This window comes from Nerophis ophidion, linkage group LG01 (genome assembly GCF_033978795.1).
Source record: "Nerophis ophidion isolate RoL-2023_Sa linkage group LG01, RoL_Noph_v1.0, whole genome shotgun sequence".
In the NCBI taxonomy this organism is placed as follows: Eukaryota; Metazoa; Chordata; class Actinopteri; order Syngnathiformes; family Syngnathidae; genus Nerophis; species Nerophis ophidion.
In genome coordinates, this window is record NC_084611.1 from 90,019,857 (window position 1) to 90,046,701 (window position 26,845).

At 39.8% G+C, this 26,845-nt stretch overlaps 2 protein-coding genes across 4 annotated transcripts in view; one reads left to right on the forward strand and one right to left on the reverse strand.

Annotated features, from left to right (window-relative positions):
* Positions 1–3,565, forward strand: part of hyls1 (HYLS1 centriolar and ciliogenesis associated) — a 16,243-nt gene extending 12,678 nt beyond the window's left edge. For all 3 annotated transcript variants that reach the window (XM_061915322.1, XM_061915339.1, XM_061915332.1), the window contains 7 exons: positions 135–190; positions 1,240–1,361; positions 1,430–1,475; positions 3,052–3,103; positions 3,169–3,250; positions 3,311–3,337; positions 3,406–3,565. In XM_061915322.1, the coding sequence (XP_061771306.1) occupies positions 135–190; positions 1,240–1,361; positions 1,430–1,475; positions 3,052–3,103; positions 3,169–3,250; positions 3,311–3,337; positions 3,406–3,531 (511 nt within the window). In that variant the 3' untranslated portion in view covers positions 3,532–3,565. The remainder of the gene's footprint in view (positions 1–134; positions 191–1,239; positions 1,362–1,429; positions 1,476–3,051; positions 3,104–3,168; positions 3,251–3,310; positions 3,338–3,405) is intronic.
* mrpl4 (mitochondrial ribosomal protein L4) lies at positions 3,522–20,619 on the reverse strand. The gene is made up of 9 exons (XM_061915353.1): positions 20,395–20,619; positions 13,469–13,550; positions 10,314–10,485; positions 9,132–9,183; positions 7,467–7,584; positions 7,293–7,399; positions 7,124–7,233; positions 3,929–4,002; positions 3,522–3,711 (listed from the first exon to the last, which is right to left on the reverse strand). Exons 1-9 carry the CDS (start codon positions 20,446–20,448, stop codon positions 3,566–3,568), a joined length of 915 nt encoding a protein of 304 aa, XP_061771337.1. The 5' UTR covers positions 20,449–20,619; the 3' UTR covers positions 3,522–3,565.
* Between the last annotated feature and the right edge of the window lie 6,226 nt (positions 20,620–26,845).

The window sequence follows — 26,845 nt, forward strand, 5'->3', positions numbered from 1 at the left end:
TAATATTTCATCATTGATATATAAACTATCAGACAGCGTGGTCGCTAGTAGTGGCTTTCAGTAGGACTTTAAGCTTTAAATAAAAATAATATGTTGGAAACTGCAAGTTGAAATGCTCTTGTTGCCCCTGGCAGGAAGCGAGGAGGACAGTCGCTGGTCTGTGATGAGTCCGTCTACAGCCGAGACTCTGGTAAGACTTCATTATGTATGCAGTGTGAGGTCAAAGACGTGTAATGCCACCTCTAGCCAGCGGGGGGCGCCCCCTCATCATGGCTGACAGGCTGCCCAGCTAATCAGCTTAGTCCTAAGAGGTCGTCCTGCCAGCAGCCATCATGGAGCGAATGGAGCAGGAGGACCAGCGTGATGAAGGTTCCCTCCATGACTCCTTCTGGTCTGATGGCGAGGAGGTGGAGCCAAGGACCAGTGAGACTCCTCAGGAGGACGACGGAGACGCTGGGAACGAGGACAGCAGCGGCGAGGAGGCCAGCCTGATGACGTCTGGGTACGGTACCTTGAGGCCAGAAGACCAGGACGCTCACTGCTCTCCCGCACCTCCAGAACCGCTGGTCCAGTCGGAGGATGAAGAACCGGAAAGTGTGCTTCCAAGTTCTCATGAAGACCAGGTCAGACGTGTGCAGCCAGAGCAGAGCCATGTGACAGGAAGTGAAGACGTGAGGTCAAGTGAGGACCAACAGGAAGTGTCCAGAGATGGTCCAGAAGAGTCCTCCAGCATCCAGAACTTTGACTCCAAAGTGGATTGGAAGTACGAGTGGGAAGGAAACGTCCGTCAAAAGGGTGCTGGGATCTTTCTCTCCGCCATCTTGGCAACACAAACACTTTCCTGCATCTCCTCTTGGCCCCCACAGGGGGAGCTCTTCCATATTTTACCTGCATCCCCTCTTGGCCCCCACAGAGGGAGCACTTCCATATTTTACCTGCATCCCCTCCTGGCCCCCACAGGGGGAGCACTTCCATATTTTACCTGCATCCCCTCTTGGCCCCCACAGAGGGAGCACTTCCATATTTTACCTGCATCCCCTCCTGGCCCCCACAGGGGGAGCACTTCCATATTTTACCTACATCCCCTCTTGGCCCCCACAGAGGGAGCACTTCCATATTTTACCTACATCCCCTCTTGAGCATTTCCATTTTACCTGCATCCCCTCTTGGCCCCCACAGGGGGAGCACTCACTTCACTGTGTTCCTGACCTTCACCATGACTGTGATGTTGTCCCCCAGATAGTTCTAACAGCCTTCATGAGCGTCTGTCCGACCTCCACTTGTCTCCACCGGCCGAGGACACTCTGAGCTCCATGGAGGGAGTGTCCCTGAGCGGCTTCGAGTCCTTCGTCACTCGCTCGGTGAGTAGTGGGCGTGGCTTCCTTTTACACCCCATGTTTCGTCCAATCAAAGACAGTTTCTCTCACAGACCCGAGCAGGAAGTGACGTTGACTTCAGAGCCAAACCCAAATCCTGTAAGTAGAATATTTTGCTGCCAAGTTCAGTAGCATGCATGTTGTAGACCACCACAATGTATCTCTGCATGTAGACCACCACAATGTATCTCTGCATGTAGACCACCACAATGTATCTCTGCATGTAGACCACCACAGTGTATCTCTGCATGTAGACCACCACAGTGTATCTCTGCATGTAGACCACCACAATGTATCTCTGCATGTAGACCACCACAATGTATCTCTGCATGTAGACCACCACAGTGTATCTCTGCATGTAGACCACCACAATGTATCTCTGCATGTAGACCACCACAGTGTATCTCTGCATGTAGACCACCACAATGTATCTCTGCATGTAGACCACCACAGTGTATCTCTGCATGTAGACCACCACAGTGTATCTCTGCATGTAGACCACCACAATGTATCTCTGCATGTAGACCACCACAGTGTATCTCTGCATGTAGACCACCACAATGTATCTCTGCATGTAGACCACCACAGTGTATCTCTGCATGTAGACCACCACAATGTATCTCTGCATGTAGACCACCACAATGTATCTCTGCATGTAGACCACCACAATGTATCTCTGCATGTAGACCACCACAATGTATCTCTGCATGTAGACCACCACAATGTATCTCTGCATGTAGACCACCACAGTGTATCTCTGCATGTAGACCACCACAGTGTATCTCTGCATGTAGACCACCACAGTGTATCTCTGCATGTAGACCACCACAGTGTATCTCTGCATGTAGACCACCACAATGTATCTCTGCATGTAGACCACCACAATGTATCTCTGCATGTAGACCACCACAATGTATCTCTGCATGTAGACCACCACAGTGTATCTCTGCATGTAGACCACCACAGTGTATCTCTGCATGTAGACCACCACAGTGTATCTCTGCATGTAGACCACCACAGTGTATCTCTGCATGTAGACCACCACAGTGTATCTCTGCATGTAGACCACCACAATGTATCTCTGCATGTAGACCACCACAATGTATCTCTGCATGTAGACCACCACAATGTATCTCTGCATGTAGACCACCACAATGTATCTCTGCATGTAGACCACCACAGTGTATCTCTGCATGTAGACCACCACAGTGTATCTCTGCATGTAGACCACCACAGTGTATCTCTGCATGTAGACCACCACAATGTATCTTTGCAACATCACCCAATGACTTCTGATATTAATGGCACTTATTTGTCAACACTTAACGTAAGAATGTCTATTTATTTATTACTTTGTCACTTTGTTTTACTCATCTAACTTCAGATGAATTCACTTTAAAGCCTTAATCCCCATTTCAGTGAAAATAGTTAAATAGACTTTTGTACTTCCATACCTTTTTTTTTTTACCTTCGACTACCTTTACTTTGTTTGATCTTTTACCTTCTATATTCCTTATTTTATGTACTACCTTTACCTTTAACCTTATACTTTATTTCCCATTTCATTGCTAAATCTTACTCATCACTGGGTGGTACTGTAATTCCCTCAATGTGGTAGTACTGCATGTAGTGTGTGTAGTATACACCCATGGTGGTAATACTAGTGGTGTTTCAGTCATCAGACCCGTGCTGACCCAGCAGACCAAGAAGACGGACTGTGTGGCCAGGTGAGGTGTTGGAAGTGTGCCATGAGTGTGGACATGAGGACTGAGGTGTGTGTGACATGTTGCAGGTACTCTCAGTACAAGCAGCTGTGGGACACATTCAAGGTTCCTGGAGAACGCGACCACAAGGAGCTGCGCTGGGAAATCAGGGTAAGATTTGTTGTACTTTGTGCATCCTGCCAGTGTTTGTCAGCTTGTGTCTTCTTGCAGGAGCGTCTAGCCTACCAGCCTCCAGCGGTCAGTAACAACAACAACAAGGACGATTCCTTCTCGCTGCAAAGTCCTCACCTTGCTTTGTGTTGCAGCCCAAAGCCCCCAGGAGCTACGTGGCCAACACCTACGTGGTGCCCACTGACAAGAAGCGCTCGGCCCTGCGCTGGCAGGTCAGGAACCACCTGGCCCTCGGAGGACCTCATCAATGTTCATATTAGTATTTTTTTTATTAATAAAAGTTTTTATCTCACATTACGGGTAGTCAGAGTACGGCAGTTTGAAAGGGTAGAGAGGGGTGTAGCGCTGGTCGTGCCACAGCAGCTTCTTCTCCAGGAAGTCAAGTGTGGCCATGGTGAGGACCAGGGCTTCATGCTTCAACATGCTGTGCACGTTCAAACCTGCAGGGGGCAGCAGAGGCTCTGTGTTCATCCAACATGCTCCAAACATTGGTAACTACTGACAGTATCACATCTTCTGAGCAAAAATATGTATTTATTTAGTGTCAGCATGCACACAGCATGTGTAAGATTACATTACACACTGCATCTTTTGTGCATGCTAATCACCAAACATAGTAGTACTAAAATACTACTAGGAATGAAGAGCAGTACTCACCGATGGCTGGAATAAGATTGACACCTTTGAGCGTTGCCGTGGCGTCCAGGATGTTGGCGGGAAAATCTTCACTTCTAAAAGAGACAAAGCTGTAAAAAAAACAAAACAAAAAAAAAACTACAAGAACATCATGTAGTTAAAAATAACAGTATGTAACCAACACTGTTACATTTAACTACATGAACTGCACTGTTACATTAAACTAAGAACAGAACCAGCACTGTTACATTAAACTACACGAACACACACCACACTGTTACATTAAACTACATGGACACACACCACACTGTTACATTAAACTACATGGACACACACCACACTGTTACATTAAACTACAAGAACACACGCCACACTGTTACATTAAACTACATGGACACACACCACACTGTTACATTAAACTACAAGAACACACGCCACACTGTTACATTAAACTACATGGACACACGCCACACTGTTACATTAAACTACAAGAACACACACCACACTGTTACATTAAACTACATGGACACACGCCACACTGTTACATTAAACTACAAGAACACACACCACACTGTTACATTAAACTACATGGACACACGCCACACTGTTACATTAAACTACAAGAACACACACCACACTGTTACATTAAACTACATGGACACACGCCACACTGTTACATTAAACTACAAGAACACACACCACACTGTTACATTAAACTACAAGAACACACACCACACTGTTACATTAAACTACACGAACACACACCACACTGTTACATTAAACTACAAGAACACACACCACACTGTTACATTAAACTACAAGAACACACACCACACTGTTACATTAAACTACATGGACACACACCACACTGTTACATTAAACTACAAGAACACACACCACACTGTTACATTAAACTACAAGAACACACACCACACTGTTACATTAAACTACATGGACACACACCACACTGTTACATTAAACTACATGGACACACACCACACTGTTACATTAAACTACATGGACACACACCACACTGTTACATTAAACTACAAGAACACACACCACACTGTTACATTAAACTACAAGAACACAAACCGCACTGTTACATTAAACTACAAGAACAAACCGCACTGTTACATTAAACTACAAGAACACACACCACACTGTTACATTAAACTACAAGAACACACACCACACTGTTACATTAAACTACAAGAACACACACCACACTGTTACATTGAACTACATGGACACACACCACACTGTTACATTAAACTACAAGAACACACACCACACTGTTACATTAAACTACATGGACACACACCACACTGTTACATTAAACTACATGGACACACACCACACTGTTACATTAAACTACAAGAACACACACCACACTGTTACATTAAACTACATGGACACACACCACACTGTTACATTAAACTACAAGAACACACACCACACTGTTACATTAAACTACATGGACACACACCACACTGTTACATTAAACTACATGGACACACACCACACTGTTACATTAAACTACATGGACACACACCACACTGTTACATTAAACTACAAGAACACAAACCGCATTGTTACATTAAACTACAAGAACACACACCACACTGTTACATTAAACTACAAGAACACACACCACACTGTTACATTAAACTACAAGAACACAAACCACACTGTTACATTAAACTACAAGAACACACACCACACTGTTACATTAAACTACAAGAACACACACCACACTGTTACATTAAACTACAAGAACACACACCACACTGTTACATTAAACTACATGGACACATACCACACTGTTACATCAAACTACAAGAACACACCACACTGTTACATTAAACTACATGGACACACACCACACTGTTACATTAAACTACATGGACACACACCACACTGTTACATTAAACTACAAGAACACACACCACACTGTTACATTAAACTACAAGAACACAAACCGCACTGTTACATTAAACTACAAGAACAAACCGCACTGTTACATTAAACTACAAGAACACACACCACACTGTTACATTAAACTACAAGAACACACACCACACTGTTACATTAAACTACATGGACACACACCACACTGTTACATTAAACTACAAGAACACACACCACACTGTTACATTAAACTACATGGACACACACCACACTGTTACATTAAACTACATGGACACACACCACACTGTTACATTAAACTACAAGAACACACACCACACTGTTACATTAAACTACATGGACACACACCACACTGTTACATTAAACTACAAGAACACACACCACACTGTTACATTAAACTACATGGACACACACCACACTGTTACATTAAACTACATGGACACACACCACACTGTTACATTAAACTACATGGACACACACCACACTGTTACATTAAACTACAAGAACACAAACCGCATTGTTACATTAAACTACAAGAACACACACCACACTGTTACATTAAACTACAAGAACACACACCACACTGTTACATTAAACTACAAGAACACACACCACACTGTTACATTAAACTACAAGAACAATGGTGTTACATTAAACTACATAGACAAACCACACTGTTAAATTAAACTACAAGAACACAAACCGCACTGTTACATCAAACTACAAGAACAGCGCTGTTACATCAAACTACATGGACCCAAACCACACTGTTACATTAAACTACATGGACCCAAACCACACTGTTACATTAAACTACAAAAACACAAACCGCACTTACATTAAACTACAAGAACACAAACCGCACTTACATTAAACTACAAGAACAGTGGTGTTACATCAAACTACAAGAACACAAACAGTGGTGTTACATTAAACTACAAGAACACAAACAGTGGTGTTACATTAAACTACAAGAACACAAACAGTGGTGTTACATCAAACTACAAGAACACAAACAGTGGTGTTACATTAAACTACAAGAACACAAACAGTGGTGTTACATTAAACTACAAGAACACAAACAGTGGTGTTACATTAAACTACAAGAACACAAACAGTGGTGTTACATCAAACTACAAGAACACAAACAGTGGTGTTACATCAAACTACAAGAACACAAACAGTGGTGTTACATCAAACTACAAGAACACAAACAGTGGTGTTACATCAAACTACAAGAGAACGAGCATCACTGTTACATGAAACAAAAATGGGAGTTTTACGTACTCGTTGACGACCAGCACCGAGTCCCCCCAGCCTTTATGTCTGATGGCGTCCAGCAGGTCCCGAGAGTCTGGACTGAGGATGTCCAGGGAGTCCACGATGTGCAGGTAACCCTGGAGACGAGACACGGTGACTCCCACCAGCACGGACATGTCAGGTGACCTCTAGTTACCTGGGCCAGCTTGGAGCTGAGCGCCACCTTCAGTCCCAGCACGCGCACCTTGATGGGCGGCATGTAGTAGAAGCTGGTGGGCCCGCGGGGTCCGTGAGACACGCCCCCTGAGGGGAGCACAGCGCGTCACGCACACACACAGGAAGCAACGTTGGCGAGGAAAAAAGCGGGCACCTCCTCTCCATATTGGCGAGCGGATGCTGCCATGGCGAGCTCGCCCGCTTCCTTTCTGCCTCCAAGGTTTGCGACCGCCGCCTCTCACCTCCGACCTCACCTTGGTCTTGGCGTAGTCCTCAGGGAGCACAAATACAAAAACAGGTGTGCTGTCACCTGCTTCCCTCAACAACACTGATTGTCACATGACTTGAGGAGGAAGTGACATCACCAGGAACAGTGAAATGAATGTACAGAAACAGGAAGTGGAACAGGATATGTTGGGAGAGGAAATAAGAGCATGAAGAACAGGAAGTGAGTTGTTGGAAAAATGCAAACAGAAAATAAGAGGAAGTGATTTGTTGGAAAGATGAAAAAAGAGGAAATAAGAGCATGAAGAACAGGAAGTGAGTTGGAAAATGGAAAAAAAGGAAATAAGAGCATAAAGAACAGGAAGTAAGTTGTTGGAAAGATGCAAAAAGAAGAAATAAGAGCATAAAGAACAGGAAATGAGTTGTTGGAAAGATGCAGAAAGAGGAAGTAAGTTGTTGGAAAGATGCAAACAGGAAATAATAGCATGAGGAACAGGAAGTAAGTTGTTGGAAAGATGAAAAAAGGAAATAAGAGCATAAAGAAGAGGAAGTAAGTTGTTGGAAAGATGCAAAAAGAAGAAATAAAATAATAAAGAAGAGGAAGTGAGTTGTTGGAAATATGCAAACAGGAAATTACAACATATGGTACAGGAAGTGAGTTGTTGGAAAGATGCAGAAAGAGGAAGTGAGTTGGAAAGATGCAAACAGGAAATAATAGCATGAGGAACAGGAAGTAAGTTGTTGGAAAGATGAAAAAAGGAAATAAGAGCATGAGGAAGAGGAAGTGAGTTGTTGGAAAGATGCAGAAAGAGGAAGTGAGTTGTTGGAAAGATGCAGAAAGAGGAAGTGAGTTGTTAGAAAGATGCAGAAAGAGAAAGTGAGTTGTTGGAAAGATGCAGAAAGAGGAAGTGAGTTGTTGGAAAGATGCAGAAAGAGGAAGTGAGTTGTTGGAAAGATGCAGAAAGAGGAAGTGAGTTGTTGGAAAGATGCAGAAAGAGGAAGTGAGTTGTTGGAAAGATGCAGAAAGAGGAAGTGAGTTGTTGGAAAGATGCAGAAAGAGGAAGTGAGTTGTTGGAAAGATGCAGAAAGAGGAAGTGAGTTCTTGGAAAGATGTAGAAAGAGGAAGTGAGTTCTTGGAAAGATGTAGAAAGAGGAAGTGAGTTGTTGGAAAGATGCAGAAAGAGGAAGTGAGTTGTTGGAAAGATGCAGAAAGAGGAAGTGAGTTGTTGGAAAGATGCAAACAGGAAATAAGAGAATGAGGAAGAGGAAGTGAGTTGTTGGAAATATGCAGGAAGAGGAAGTGAGTTGTTGGAAAGATGCAAACAGGTAATAAGAGCATGAGGAAGAGGAAGTGAGTTGTTGGAAAGATGCAGGAAGAGGAAGTGAGTTGTTGGAAAGATGCAAACAGGAAATAGGAGCATGAGGAAGAGGAAGTGAGTTGTTGGAAAGATGCAAACAGGAAATAGGAGCATGAAGAAGAGGAAGTGAGTTGTTGGAAAGATGCAGAATGAGGAAGTGAGTTGTTGGAAAGATGCAGAAACAGGAAATAAGAGCATGAGGAAGAGGAAGTGAGTTGAAAGAGGTTAAAACTTACGATGCGTTTGTAGTTTCTCTGCCACATTTCTATACTGTGGATGATGTCGAGTCTAAGAGGAACAAACATTGATCGTCATTTATTGATTATTTCCAGGTGTATTTACATACTGAGCCCAACATTTATTGATTATTTCCAGGTGTATTTACCTACTGACCCCAACATTTATTGATTATTTCCAGGTGTATTTACATACTGAGCCCAACATTTATTGATTATTTCCAGGTGTATTTACATACTGACTCCAACATTTATTGATTATTTCCAGGTGTATTTACATACTGACCCCAACATTTATTGATTATTTCCAGGTGTATTTACCTACTGACCCCAACATTTATTGATTATTTCCAGGTGTATTTACATACTGACCCCAACATTTATTGATTATTTCCAGGTGTATTTACATACTGAGCCCAACATTGATTGATTATTTCCAGGTGTATTTACATACTGAGCCCAACATTTATTGATTATTTCCAGGTGTATTTACCTACTGACCCCAACATTTATTGATTATTTCCAGGTGTATTTACATACTGAGCCCAACATTGATTGATTATTTCCAGGTGTATTTACATACTGAGCCCAACATTGATTGATTATTTCCAGGTGTATTTACATACTGAGCCCAACATTTATTGATTATTTCCAGGTGTATTTACATACTGACTCCAACATTTATTATTTCCAGGTGTATTTACATACTGACTCCAACATTTATTGATTATTTCCAGGTGTATTTACATACTGACTCCAACATTTATTGATTATTTCCAGGTGTATTTACATACTGAGCCCAACATTTATTGATTATTTCCAGGTGTATTTACATACTGACTCCAACATTTATTGATTATTTCCAGGTGTATTTACATACTGAGCCCAACATTGATTGATTATTTCCAGGTGTATTTACATACTGACTCCAACATTTATTGATTATTTCCAGGTGTATTTACATACTGACTCCAACATTTATTGATTATTTCCAGGTGTATTTACATACTGAGCCCAACATTTATTGATTATTTCCAGGTGTATTTACATACTGACTCCAACATTTATTGATTATTTCCAGGTGTATTTACATACTGAGCCCAACATTGATTGATTATTTCCAGGTGTATTTACATACTGAGCCCAACATTAGACGTTTAAAAGCCAGCTCAGCATTTTCACCTGGGAGGAACAGCAAAGACGTCGGGATGGAGCTCGGCCACGCCCAGCGGCTCCTGGTCCCGCCTGTCCAGAGTGTCCACCCACATGCGCACGGGGGTCCGGTGGGCAGGAACGTCTGTGTCACATGACCTCAGCAGAGGCAGGGGGGAGTCTGGCGGGGGAGGGGGTCGCTCTGTGGGAGGAAACAACACATCCATCATTGTGACATGGTGACTGTTACATATTCATAACAGCACAACATCAATGTAACCATGTGATGACATCAGGCACCTTTGATCATAATAATAATAATAATAATAATGGATTAGATTTATATCGCGCTTTTCTATTGTTAGATAGTCAAAGCGCTCACAGAGAAGTGGGACCCATCATTCATTCACACCTGGTGGTGGTAAGCTACATCTGTAGCCACAGCTGCCCTGGGGTAGACTGAAGGTTTGCGCCTACGGCCCCTCCGACCACCACCAATCATTCATTCATCACTCATTCACCAGTGTGAGCGGTACCGGTGTCAAATGGTAAGGTGTCCTGCCCAAGGACACAACGGCAGCGATTTGGATGTCAATAGGTGGTAAGCGCACCTGCTACCCTCAGGTTTCTGGCACAGCCGCTCTACCCACTATGCCATGCCACGCCATGTTATTATATTCATTTATATACATACACATATACCCAAATACATGTACACACACACACACACATACATACAACCATGTACACACACATATACATACATACATACATGTACACACACATATACATATATACATGTACACACACATATACATATATACATACATGTATGGGCGGCATAGCTCGGTTGGTAGAGCGGCTGTGCCAGCAACTTGAGGGTTGCAGGTTCGATTCCCGCTTCCGCCATCCTAGTCACTGCCGTTGGGTCCTTGGGCAAGACACTTTACCCACCTGCTCCCAGTGCCACCCACACTGGTTTAAATGTAACTTAGATATTGGGTTTCACTATGTAAAGCGCTTTGAGTAACTAGAGAAAAGCACTATATAAATATAATTCACTAATTCACTTCACATACATACATACATGTACACACACATATATACACACATGTACACGTATACATACATACATGTACACACACATATATACACACATGTACACATATACATACATACATGTACACACACATATATACACACATAATGTACACATTCATGTACACATACATGCACATATACATACAAACATACATGTACACACACATATATACACACTCATACACACATAATGTACACATTCATGTACACATACATATACATACAAACATACATGTACATACACATAATGTACACATTCATGTACACATACATACACATAAATATATACACACTCATACATACATGTACACACACACACACATGCATACATGTACACACACATACATACATACAAAAATGTACACAAACTCATACACACTTACATGTACACTTTCACACACACACACACACACACACACACACACACACACACACACACACACACACACACACACACACACACACACACACACACACACACACACACACACACACACACACACACACACACGGTTGTCCCGATATTTTGGTACCGGTACCAAAATGTATTTCAATACTTTTCTAAATAAACGGGACGTTATTGGCTTTATTTAACAAAAAAAAATCTTAGAATACATTAAACATATGTTTCTTACTGCAATTTAGTCCTTAAATAAAATGTTGAACATACTAGACAACTTGTCTTTTAGTAGTAAGTAAACAAACAGACTCCTAATTAGTCTGCTGACATATGCAGTAACACATTGTGTCATTTATACACCTATTATTTTGTACACATTATAAAGGACAAGCTGTAAAAAAAATGAATTATTAATCTACTTGTTCACTTACTGTTAATATCTGCTTACTTTAATTTTCAACATGTTCTATCTACACTTCTGTTAAAATATAATAATCACTTATTCTTCTCTTCTTTGGAGACTTTACATTAGTTTTGCATGATACCACAAATTTGGGTATCGATCCGATACCAAGTAGTTACAGGATCATACATTGGTCATATTCAAAGTCCTCATGTGTCCAGGGACATAAATCCTGTGTTTATAAACATAATATCATTTTTCAAAACACGAAAAAAGATTGTGATGCTAACAAACATACGCTCCTGTACTTGGTATCATTACAGTGGATGTCAGGTGTAGATCCACCCATGGGAGCCAGTACTTTTTAGAGGCATTATAGTACCGAATATGATACTATTCTAGTACCGGTATAACGTACAACCCCAATACACAGATATATATATATAAATAATGTGCGTGTGTTGTAATAATGTGTTGTAACAATATTAATATTAATGTGTTGTAACAATATTAATATTAATGTGTTGTAACAATATGAATATTAATGTGTTGTAACAATATTAATATTAATGTGTTGTAACAATATGAATATTAATGTGTTGTAACAATATTACAATATTACTGTACATGAACTGCAAAGAGAACAAATGGTAAGCGTTCTAAAAGACTGCAAAAAGTTGACAGCAGCTAACATTACATCAGGTCTAAAGATGAAACAATAATAATGATAACAATTGTCATTTTTACACTACAATTTGATGGAGAACTTGCGTTAAAATCACAAGTCAAGCAAATGTTTGAGTATGAGTTTTATTTCAATATTGTTTTGCGGAGAATGTATGATTATGTAATATTTTGTTGTATTAGTAGATCATTTAAACTGTAATTTATATAAACTTTTTATAACAAAATGGAAATAACTCCCATTGAGAATATATAGTCAGTTAATTTTAAAGTTATAATAAAATACTTCATAAACGCATATCATTTGCAGGATTATGAGGGCCAAATAAAATGATGAGGCGGGCCAGATTTGGCCCTCAGGCCTTCAGTTTGACACCTGTGCTCTAAACAAGTAAAAAAAAAGACACTATTCCCTTACGTTAGTTCACAAAGCAGACTGAATTTGCACACAACGCACGTCTTCTCCCCAGCTGGGGTTATACAGCGCCACACACAGGCTGGCGTGGGTACTACATCATTTTCGGTCGCTTTTCATGAAGCGTTTTCGTGTGTAGAGGAATATTCCCAAATATAAAATCAAGAAATAGAAATATTTACTTGCTCTGGAAGGATCGACCAGGTTGGCAGGCAGCAGCAAATTAGGAGGAAGATTATTTTCACCAGCCAGGGAAGAAGTCAACTGAGGGGGGAAAAAAAATTGACATTGACAACAATAAACATGACAGGGCTCGAATGTAACCATGGCAACTTCCACCACCGCTCTCTCATTTGCCTTAATGCCCTAAAAAATTGACCAACGTTTGTGACCGCATTTGACTTTTTACTTGTTATTGGACAAGGGATATATTGATCAACGGCATAATGATAATTAGCGGTTGAAAGACTCCTTAATGAATGACCGAAAATCCTAAATTTCAGATACATGTGCACTATCATGGTTTGAAACACCAACGTTGATCTTGCTCCAGTTAATCAACAGCCATACATGTCACACTGAGGGTGGCTGTGTAAACAATGCCAACACTGTCATAAGTCAGTGCCATATGCTGACATCACACTAAAAAAACATTGACAACATAAACACAACAGGGCACATTCCCAGAATTCCTTGCAGCAACAACTCTTCTGGGACGCTACAGTCATTTTTCCTTGCTTCCCGCCATGCGTTTAAAGGGGAACATTATCATAATTTCAAAAGGGTTGAAAACAATAACAATAAGTTCCCAGTGGCTTGTCTTATTTTTCGAAGTTTTTTTCAAAATTTCAAACCTCCTGGAATATCTCTAAAAAAAGCTTTAAAGTTCCTGATTTTCGCTATTTGCGATGCGACTATCCATTTCCCTGTGATGTCACAGGGAATACAAACATTTTATATTCACTGCCAATACAAACAACATGGCGGTTACCACAGCAAGATGTAGCGACATTAGCTCGGATTCAGACTCGGATTTCAGCGGCTTAAGCGATTCAACAGATTACGCATGTATTGAAACAGATGGTCGGAGTATGGAGGCAGATAGCGAAAACGAAATTGAAGAAGAAATTGAAGCTATTGACGCTACTCGGCCATAGCATGGGTGTACCTAATGAAGTGGCCCATAGCATGGCTGCCTTATTAGCATCGCCGGTAAAATGTGCGGACCAAACGATCAGGACTTTCACATCTTGTGACACTGGAGCAACTTAAATCCGCCGATTGGTAAGTGTTTGTTTCGCATTAAATGTGGGTATCTAGTTTCAAATGTACATACAGCTAGCGTAAATAGCATGTTAGCATCGATTAGCTGGCAGTCATGCCGTGACCAAATATGTCTGATTAGCACATAAGGCAACAACATCAACAAAACTCACCTTTGTGATTTTGTTGACTTAATGGTTGCAAATGCATCTGCAGGTTATCCATACATCTCTGTGCCATGTCTGTCTTAGCATCGCCGGTCAAATGTGAAGACACTTTGGTACATTCAATGGGGGTCTGGCGGCATATTTTTTGCCAGTGGTGCAACTTGAATCCCTCCCTGTTAGTGTTGTTACACCCTCCGACAACACACCGACGAGGCATGATGTCTCCAAGGTTCCAAAAAATAGCAGAAAAAACGTAAAATAACAGAGCTGAGACCCGGTGTTTGTAATGTGTTGAAAATGAAAATGGCGGCTGTGTTACCTCGGTGACGTCACGCTCTGACGTCATCACTAAAAGACCAATAAACAGAAAGGCGTTTAATTTGCCAAAAGTCACCCATTTAGAGTTCGGAAATCGGTTACAAAAAAAATAGATGGTCTTTTTCCTGCACCATCAAGGTATATATTGACGCTTACATAGGTTTGGTGATAATGTTCCCCTTTAAGAGCGCACTGCTGGGTTTGGATGGAGACTGCTGTGGACAATATTGGAGACACTCATCCCCACACTAATAGTGTACATCCATCCATCCATTTTCTACCGCTTGACCCCTTTGGGGTGGCAGGGGGTGCTGGAGCCTATCTCAGCTTCATTGGGACGGAAGGCGGCGTACACCCTGAACAAGTCGCCACCTCATCGCAGGGCCAACACAGATAGACAGACAACATTCACACTCACATTCACACACTAGGGACCATTTAGTGTTGCTAATCAACCTATCCAGGTGCATGTCTTTGGAGGTGGGAGGGGCGTATCCCCAGGTGCATGTCTTTGGAGGTGGGAGGAGCCGGAGTATCCGGAGGGAACCCACGCCATCACGGGGAGAACATGCATACTCCACACAGAAAGATCCTGAGCCCCAAACTAAAATGAACACTTCTGTGCAACAACATAACGAGTAGGAATCAAAATAATACTAACCCAATATTAATAATATAAATAATAATAATATAAATAATAATACTATTAATGAAATAATAATAATATAAAATACATATAGAAAGTAAATATAATAAAAATACTATAAATATGTACATAAAAATAATAATATAAAATAATTTTTTCAAGGTAACCGTGGCAACACTGCTAATAACATACTACAAACTAAAATGAACACTTCTATGCAGTAACATAACGAGTAGGAATAAAAATAATACCAACCCAATATTAATAATATAAATAATAATGATAATGAAATAATAATAATGACATACTAATAATAATAATATGAAATAAATATAAAAAGTATATATAATAAAAATATTATATATATATATATATATATATAAATATTAATAATAAAATGATTTTTTTTCAAGGTAGCTGTGGCAACACTGCTAATGACATACTACAAACTAAAATGAACACTTCTATGTGACACCATAACGAGTAGGAATCAAAATAATATTAACCCAATATTAATAATAATAATAATCGGCCCCCCGCGACCCCAAAGGGAATAAGCAGTAGAAAATGGATGAATAATGAAATTATGAAATAATAATAATGACAAAAATAATAACAATAATATAAAATAAATATAAAAAGTATATATAATTAAAAAAATCATATATATATATTAGGGGTGTAACAGTACACAAACATTTCGGTTCGGTACGTACCTCGGTTCAGAGGTCACGGTTCGGATAATTTTCGGTACAGTAAGAAAACAACAAAATATACATATTTGGTTATTTTATTTACCAAATTTGCAAAATCTTCCACCCAAAAATATTTTTCTTAGTGGAATATTTGATGTGAAGTAATGGGAACCTTGGGCAGGTCAATAATTCATAATAACATTGATTTTGATTCAATATTATGTTTTGAGCAATGACAGTTTGAAAGAAGAAAAAAAAAACTGTTTTATTAGTCAACGTTCAACTTTTTCAAAATTACATTTAACCTTCAGGCTTTTTTATTTCACTTTTGTTATGTTTTTGTTTATTTTAATAGTGTTTTTAGAATGTTTGCCGTGAAACATTAGCTGTGTGCTGCAAATGGCCTCCGGGGCACACTTTTGACACCCCTGCAATAGATAATAAAAAATAAAATCTGATTAATCAAAGGATAAAAACCAGAGCCTGGCGACGCATGCACGTTTATCATAACTCTCTCGCCCTCTGTCTCTGCCCCTCAAGAATGTTGCTGCTGCTGCTGCACGCACAATTTGTTTGGTTTTTAACCCCTTCTTAACCCTGAACGTACATTGTTAATACACGCAACCATAACTCAAAATGCCGGACATTTGAGGCATTTAAGAAACTCCACCCGGACAGCCCCGCAAAAGAGGACATGTTTTTTTTCAAGGCAACTGTGGCAACACTGCTAATGACATACTAAAAACTATAATGAACACTTCTATGTGACAACGTAACGAGTAGGAATCAAAATAATACCAACCCAATATTAATAATATAAATAATAATAATAATAACGAAATAATAATACAAATATAAAAGGTATATATAATAAATATATGTATATATGGTTTCCTGCTGGCTCCACTATGGACGGGACTGGGACTCTCGCTACTATACTGGATGGGTGTGTGTGTGGGGGGGGGGGGGTGTTGCCCACATATGCAGTCCTCTCCAAGGTTTCTCATAGTCATCATTGTCACTGTCACCGACGTCCCACTGGGTGTGAGTTTTTCCTTGCCCTTATGTGGGCTCTACAAAGGATGTCGTTGTGGTTTGCGCAGCCCTTTGAGACACTTGTGATTTAGGGCTATATAAATAAGCGTTGATTGATATATATATATATGTGTGTATATATATATATATATATATATATATATATATATATATATATAAATTCTAGGTAACTGTGACAAACTAAAATGAACACTTTTATGTGACAACATAACGAGTAGGAATCAAAATAATACTAACCCAATATTAATAATATAAATAATAATAATAACGAAATAATAATATAAATATAAAAGGTATATATAATAAATATATGTATATATGGTTTCCTGCTGGCTCCACTATGGACGGGACTGGGACTCTCGCTACTATACTGGATGGGTGTGTGTGTGGGGGGGGGGGGGGGGGGGGGGGGCGTTGCCCACATATGCAGTCCTCTCCAAGGTTTCTCATAGTCATCATTGTCACTGTCACCGACGTCCCACTGGGTGTGAGTTTTTCCTTGCCCTTATGTGGGCTCTACAAAGGATGTCGTTGTGGTTTGCGCAGCCCTTTGAGACACTTGTGATTTAGGGCTATATAAATAAGCGTTGATTGATATATATATATGTGTATATATATATATATATATATATATATATATATATATAAATTGATATTTTCTAGGTAACTGTGACAAACTAAAATGAACACTTTTATGTGACAACATAACGAGTAGGAATCAAAATTACCGTATTTCCTTGAATTGCCGCAGGGCATATAGTGAAGTGAAGTGAATTATATTTATATAGCGCTTTTCTCGAGTGACTCAAAGCGCTTTACATAGTGAAACCCGATATCTAAGTTACATTTAAACCAGTGTGGGTGGCACTGGGAGCAGGTGGGTAAAGTGTCTTGCTCAAGGACACAACGGCGGTGACTAGGATGGTGGAAGCGGGAATCGAACTTGCAACCCTCGAGTTGCTGGCACGGCCACTCCACCAACCGAGCTATGCCGGTTATATATATATATATAGTATATATAACCGCATATAGTATGCGCCTGCCTTGAATTACTGCCTGGTCAAACTCGTTTCGCAAAATAATTAGCGCATGCTTAATATTACCGCCTGGTCAAACTCGTGACGTCACAAGCGACACTTCACCTGTCATCATTTTCAAAATGGAGGAGGCTGATTTCAATACCGGTAATTTAAAATTGCATAAAGGGAAGAAGATTAAGATCTATTCGGTAGGATTTAAGGTCCAAGCTTACATCACACTCAAATTTTTACTGCGTGCCTTTGGTAAGTGCTGGAGTGAGAAGAGGTTTTATAATAATTAGCGCCCAGGCGGCAATTCAAGGAAATACGGTAATATCGTAGATATGTGAAACTCAAACGATATGAAAGTGTAAAAGTTATAGTACTTTTAAAAAGTGAGTGACTTGCAGAGGTGGGTAGTAACGCGCTACATTTACTCCGTTACATCTACTTGAGTAACTTTTGGGATGAATTGTACTTCTAAGAGTAGTTTTTATGCAACATACTTTTACTTGAGTATATTTATTGAGAAGGAACACTACTTTTACTCCGCTCCATTTATCTACATTCAGCTCGCTACTTGCTACTTTTTTTATCGATCTATTAACGTTTGTTTAGTTTTTTCAAAGTAGGATCTACGCATGCCTGCGTTTCACCAATCACATGCAGTCACTGGTGACGTTGGACCAATCAAACAGAGCCAGGCAGTCACATGACCGTCACACGTAAACCCGACTTAAGCAAGTTGAAAAACTTATCGGGGTGTTACCATTTAGTGGTCAATTCTACGGAATATGTACTGTACTGTACTATCTACTAATAAAAGTTTCAATCAATCAATCAAAAGCGCAAATGAAAAAAGACACTTTTTATTTCAACCGTACTTCCCGTCAAAAGCCTGAAGACTGATCCCACAGTTGCTGTCTTCACAATAAAAGTGCCGCTCCATCGCGCCTGCGCTAACAAAATAAGAGTCTCCGAAACCAGTGCAAATAAGCTAGCAAACTACAAAGTTTGCCGCCAATGTATTTCTTGTAAAGTGTATAAAAACCAATATGGAAGCTGGACAAATAAGATGTTAAAAAACCAACGAGTTTCATGTGGTATTAGACAGAAAGGAGGAACTTTTTTTTCTCCTCCATTTGAAAATGTGGACGTTATCAAAACTACAATGCGAGTCATCAGAATCAGGTAATACACACACTTATATTCTTGTCTTCATGAAAGATAGGAATCTATATGTTAAACATGCATGTAGATTCATTAAGACACCTTTAACATGTCAACAAAAACGGCAAAATAAATAAATATAAATTATATACTGTATATATACATTTATGTATATATATATATATATATATATGTGTGTATGTATATGTATATATGAGGTAGATCACCTCGACTTGGTCATTTATTAAGTAATTGATTAACGTTGAAAAACTTATTGGGGTGTTACCATTTAGTGGTCAATTGTAGGGAATATGTACTGTACTGTGCAATCTAATAATACAAGTTTCAATCAATCAATCAATCAATCAATGCCTACTGAGGCTATGGTGCCATATTTTTTTTTTTGTTTTAATGTACTATTATTTAATATATAATATTGTTTTAGTTGCTTAAGAGATATTCCTGGCTCTGAATTTGGTCATTGCTATTTTTATGTTTTTGTGCATTATTTGTTGCCGTAATCATTAAACAAACAGGTTACTCATCAGTTACTCAGTACTTGAGTAGTTTTTTTCACAACATACTTTTTACTTTTACTCAAGTAAATATTTGGGTGACTACTCCTTACTTTTACTTGAGTAATAAATCTCTAAAGTAACAGTACTCTTACTTGAGTACAATTTCTGGCTACTCTACCCACCTCTGGTGACTTTCTTGTGTGCTAACTTGAGCTAGCTGTTAGCATGCTAACTGCTAGCATGCTAACTCACTCACCCTTACGGCGGCTCCTCTTCCGCTCAGCAATAGCGCAGAAAACCGCAAAAACATCTCTGTTCTTCTGGCGAGTCAAGCTGATGTTTTCATAACATAAGCAGCGGGAACTTCTACTGGTTGAAATAATTGTGTTGCTGGGAGAAAACAACAAAACATGCACGGACAGGAGAGGTCGGAGGTGCTGACTGGCGCTTTTTTACACCGTCATGGCGCACATGATGACGTCACCAACACGCGTCACCGCTGCACACGGCCGCCACCTTGCGGTTGGGGGTTGCTTGTGCACTACATTGACAAGCCGACGACCAAATGTTTTTAAAATATTTGTATAAGTTTCTTACCAAAAGCCCTAAAAACTGCAATTTACGTATTTTTTTCATTTTTATTTTTTGACCCTTTTTTTTAGGGACCGAATGTCCCTTTGGGACAGGGGACCCTATTGTATTTCTAAGGTTTTATTATTATTATACCGCCGCCTCTTTGAGCTGTAATTTGACCCCCTTAACATGCTTCAAAACTCACCAAATTTTACACACACATCAGGACTGGCAAAAATTGCGATCTAATCAAAAAACCAAAACTCAAAATTGCGCTCCAGCGCCCCCTAGGAAAAAACACAGACAAAACTGCTTGTAACTTCCATTAGGAATGTCGCAGCGACATGAAACAAAAACCTTTATGTAGGTCTGACTTACACCTATATTTCATCCACTGATCTCCTTCAGAAAAAATCAACAGGAAGTTGGCAAAAAACCCTTCAAAACAAAAGTTTCCTAAAAAATGTCATTTTTGCCTCTTTGAGTTGTAATTTGACCCCCTTAAAATGCTTCAAAACTCACCAAACTCTACACACACATCAGGACTGGTGAAAATTGTGATCTAATAAAAAAAAACCAACCCCCAAAACTCAAAATTGCGTTCTAGCGCCCCCTAGGAAGAAAACACAGACAAAACTGCTTGTAACGTCCGGTAAAAATGTTGTAGAGGCATGAAACATAAACCTCTATGTAGGTCTCACTTAGACCTACATTTCATTAATTGACATCCTTCAGCAAAAATTTACAGAAAGTTGGAAATTACCCCTTAAAAACAAAAGTTTCCTAAAAAATGTAATTTTTGCCTCTTTGAGCTGTAATTTGACCCCCTTAAAATGCTTCAAAACTCACCAAACTCAACACACACATCAGTACTGGTGAAAATTGTGATCTAATAAAAAAAAACAACCCCCAAAACACAAAATTGCGTTCTAGCGCCCCCTAGGAAGAAAACACAGACAAAACTGCTTGTAACGTCCGTTAGGAATGTCGTAGAGACATGAAACAAAAACCTCTATGTAGGTCTGATTTAGACCTACATTTTGTACACTGATCTCCTTCAGAAAAAATCAACAGGAAGTTGCCAAAAACCCCTTCAAAACAAAAGTTTAAAAAAAATGTAATTTTTGCCTTTTTGCGCTGTAATTTGACCCCCTTAAAATGCTTCAAAACTCACCAAACTGGACACACACATCAGGACTGGCGAAAATTGTGATCTAATAAAAAAAAAAAACAACTCCCAAAACTCAAAATTGCGCTCTAGCGCCCCCTAGGAATAAAACACTGACAGAACTGCTCTTGGGAAGAAAACACAGACAAAACTGCTTGTAATGTCCGGTAAGAATGTTGTAGAGACATGAAAAAAAAAACTCTATGTAGGTCTCACTTAGACCTACATTTCATTAATTGACATCCTTCAGCAAAAATCAACAGAAAGTTGGCAATTACTCCTTCAAAACAAAAGTTTTGTAAAAACCCGTCACCTTTTTTCAAACATTATCTCCTCTGAGCGCGTTTGTCGTGTCGGCTTCAAACTCGCACAGGAAAGAGATTGAATCCTTCTGATTAAAAGTTGCTCAAAGAGTTTTTCTAACTGCTCCGGTTTTGATTTTACGAGCCTTCAAAGAACTGATGCGCTGCTGCCGTCTCAAGATGGCCCCTTAAAAGCAGGAAGCACCAGCGTGACCACACAATGCAGAGAAGGTAGGTAATGTGCAGGTAAAGATATGTTGTCTGGGTGATGGCAGGAGTTATGGATGAAAGAAAGAAGCACCAGTGTAACCCCAGGATGCAGGGAAGGTAGGTAATGTGCAGGTAAAGATATGTTGAATGGGTAATGGCAGGAAACACCAGCAAAAGTCAATCCCGTCCATCGCTGCTTGCAGCTTTAATTTCTTATTTCGTTTTTAATTAAACTCTGTTAACTGCCCATCTTGTATCTTTCCTTTAATAATAAAATTAAAATTATACTACTAGAGGACTGAAATTTACTGAACAAACAAACCATTTTGAAATAAATATAACATGTTTGTAATGTGAGAGAAGCACACACATATGTTTTTCTCTTTTGTTTTATGTATTCTAAATCTTAAATAAACATTAGCAAAAGTCAGCTAACAATGGAGCCCAAAAGAGTTGCTATATTCCACCTGTAAAGCGCTCTAAAAAAACAAACATCCATCAACATTTTATATACATGCCATGAGTATATATGTATTGTAGTAACCGGCACATTCATAATAATGTGTAATATTTATATATTTTGCTTGTTTAAGCATACGGACGCATGACAATGTTCACTATTTGATGGAGTTGTTGGCGGTTTTGTGGTGTTTTTAGAGAGTTTTACGGGCAGAATAGATGATTCACCTTAGCTTCATTGTTAGCCATCTAGTACAAGTCACTATGGACTAGACTCTCACTATTATGTTAGATCCACTATGGACTGGACTCACACTATTATGTTAGATCCACTATGGACTGGACTCTCACTATTATGTTAGATCCACTATGGACTGGAGTCTCACTATTATGTTAGATCCACTATGGACTGAACTCTCACTATTATGTTAGATCCACAATGGACTGGACTCTCACTATTATGTTAGATCCACTATGGACTGGACTCTCACTATTATGTTAGATCCACTATGGACTGGACTTTCACACTATTATGTTAGATCCACTATGGACTGGACTCTCACACTATTATGTTAGATCCACTATGGACTGGACTCTCACTATTATGTTAGATCCACTATGGACTGGACTCACACTATTATGTTAGATCCACTACGGACTGGACTCTAACTATTATGTTAGCTCCTCTACGGACTGGAGTCTCACACTATTATGTTAGACCCACTATGGACTGGACTCTCACTATAATGTTAGAACCACTATGGACTTGACTCTCAATATTATGTTAGATCCACTATGGACTGGACTCTCACTATTATGTTAGATCCACTATGGACTGGACTCACACTATTATGTTAGATCCACTATGGACTGGACTCTCACAATATTATGTTAGATCCACTATGGACTGGACTCTCACTATTATGTTAGATCCACTATGGACTGGACTCTAACTATTATGTTAGCTCCTCTACGGACTGGAGTCTCACACTATTATGTTAGACCCACTATGGACTGGACTCTCACTATAATGTTAGAACCACTATGGACTTGACTCTCAATATTATGTTAGATCCACTATGGACTGGACTCTCACTATTATGTTAGATCCACTATGGAGTGGACTCTCACTATTATGTTAGATCCACTATGGACTGGACTCTCACAATATTATGTTAGATCCACTATGGACTTGACTCTCACTATTATGTTAGATCCACTATGGACTGGACTCTCACTATTATGTTAGATCCACTATGGAATGGACTCTCACTATTATGTTAGATCAACTATGGACTGGACTCTCACTATTATGTTAGATCCACTATGGACTGGACTCTCACTATTATGTTAGCTCCTCTACGGACTGGAGTCTCACACTATTATGTTAGATCTACTATGGACTGGACTCTCACTATTATGTTAGATCCACTATGGACTGGACTCTCACTATTATGTTAGATCCACTATGGACTGGACTCTCACTATTATGTTAGATCCACTATGGACTGGACTCTCACACTATTATGTCAGATCCACTATGGGCTGGACTCTCACAATTATATGCTCGATCCACTCTACGTCCATTGCACCGGTAACCCTTCATGAAGATTGCAATTGATTCTTCATCTAAACAGAATTATGTGAGCGTCCTGTTGGTCGGCATCCCAGCAAGAGTGGAAATATTATAGCAAGGGTTTGTTTTATTATGTTTAGTTTGTATGTTTAGCCCCTAGCAATGCTACATAATGCTATAATGTCACAATAAAGCTACATCCGTTTAGCACTTGGCTTCTATTGATCATCCTCTTTGTGTTCGGGCTCAAAAATATAAGGTTCATGATTTTACACCTGTTAGAATAATTATGTATAAATTATTACACAACTCTTATGCTTAAGGGGCGTTGCTATAGTTATTATCAATTGTGCTGAAGTTGTACTTTTCTATCCGTGTAAAGATTGCGTGTCGTCTCGTATCTGTGTTTGTGTCCAGAACCGTGACGCAGACAAAGCAGAGACAGGGCGATATCACGAGTGTCAGCACATCCCGGGTCCTCCCAAATAGAGGAGCACGTGGGACTGTTACCTTAGAGCGTAGGTTGTTTCTGTAACTAAGAGCACAGCCGAAAACGTTGCTCCTCCTTGAGCAAAAATTAACTGTCTCTGCATGATTCCTTGCTTCCGGTCTGTTTAATAAATGTCATCAGTGTTTGAACCTGACACCTCAAAGTAATCATTGTTGACTCGCACAAAGTCTGCTTGATTAGCGTTGTTGTTGATGGGGAAGGGATCTGTGTGTAATGACTACATGTTATCTGGGTGTACTGAAGATACCGTGCTTAGTATTACCGCCGAGTCATCATTTTCAAAATGGAGAAGGCTGATTTCAATACCAGTAATTTGAAATCGCATAAAGGGAAGAAGATTAAGAGCTTTTCAGTAGGATTTAAGGTCCAAGCTATTGTTATATGTTAAAAAGAACAGTAAGCAGATATGTTTTATTAATATACCGTAGCTGCGTGTGTCAAATATGCATCATTAAATGACTCCCGCCTCCTGGTGGTAGAGGGCGCTAGTGATCCTTCTTGCGACTACTCGGCTGCAGAAGAAGTGACAACAAGCAGCGATCGTTTATTTTTTCCTCTCTCTTGCACTTTTAACATGGAGGATTACATATCTAAAATAAAACAGTTTTCTAAACTGGACTTTCAATCGAAGCAGGAGGTAATAAAGGAAGATCTCCATTGAGACAGAGAGACTTTTAAAACTGAAGAAAGATAAGGAAGACTTCTATAAAAAAGTTATCGATGCTTTTGATCAGAAGGAGCTGTGCATGGACTTCATTTATAAGTAAAGGTAAGACCATAACGTTTTTTTTTATCAAATGTGCTTTTCATGATGGTATCCTTACATCACACTCAAATTTTTAAGCGCAGGCCTAAATTTACCGCATGCCTTTGGTACGTGCCGGAGTGAGAAGAGGTTTTAAATTAATTAGCGCCCTGACGGCAATTCAAGGAATTACGGTATGTATCGTGTATAGCCACTCGGCATATGGAGAGGAAAATACAACTAAAAATTGTAGGCTTCTTCATGTGACGAAGCAGGCCTACTTCACCACAGTCTGTAGTCTACTGCCCCCTCCTGGCTGTGTGGTGAGATGGAGACGGGATGGTGGCGACAGGACAAATTACACAGTTCCTTACACCCACCCAGCCGCTTCCCCGTCTGTCCACCTTCCCCCTGGAGAGACAACACCTTAACTAACACATTTTCTGGGGGCCCCAAGTCCAAAACTTAGGACACTCCTAGTCTACATCGACATATTTGACACAGGCGGTATGTCGGGCTTCTTTTAGACTTGTTTCCACAGAGTTCGCATCTCTGGTGAGATCTGCAAGGTTGCTCGGCGGATATGACGCGGGGGGGACCTTTTAGGATGTAACACTCCTATGCTGGCTATGTAAACAACCGGGCTGAAATAAAGCATGTTCCAGTCCTAAATACCCAGTGTATTATTTATACCATAACACTTCCTGGTGGCAGCGGCGGGAAAAAAAGAGATCACCCACGGAGCAGAACGGGAGGGGGAGTTGTCCGAGGATAATTCTGTCGTCGCCCGCACCTGATAGTATTTTTCTAAACTGGACTTTCAATCGAAGCAGGAGGTAATAAAGGAAGATCTCCATCGAGACAGAGAGACTTTTAAAACTGAAGAAAGATAAGGAAGACTTCTATAAACAAGTTATCAATGCTTTTGATCAGAAGGAGCTGCGCATGGACTTCATTTATAAGTAAAGACCAAAATAATATTTTTTTTTATTAGATATGCTTTTCAAGATAGTATCCTTACATCACACTCAAATTTATACTGCATGCCTTTGGTAAGTGCCAGAGTGAGAAGAGGTTTTAAAATAATTAGCGCCCCGGCGGCCATTCAAGGAAATACGGTATACTGTGAAGTAAATGTTTTGGGACCCCTTTAGAAGGATAGC

Bases quoted from the DNA above. Each gene is read 5' to 3' on its own strand.
- mrpl4 (XM_061915353.1), bottom strand. From the start codon at position 20,448: ATGTTTTTGCGGTTTTCTGCGCTATTGCTGAGCGGAAGAGGAGCCGCC. The intron at 10,486-13,468 runs GTAAATATTTCT...TTCCTCCCACAG, and splicing joins GGTCGATCCTTCCAGAGCAA to AGCGACCCCCTCCCCCGCCA. The intron at 7,234-7,292 runs GTAACTAGAGGT...TCTCGTCTCCAG, and splicing joins TCAGCTCCAAGCTGGCCCAG to GGTTACCTGCACATCGTGGA.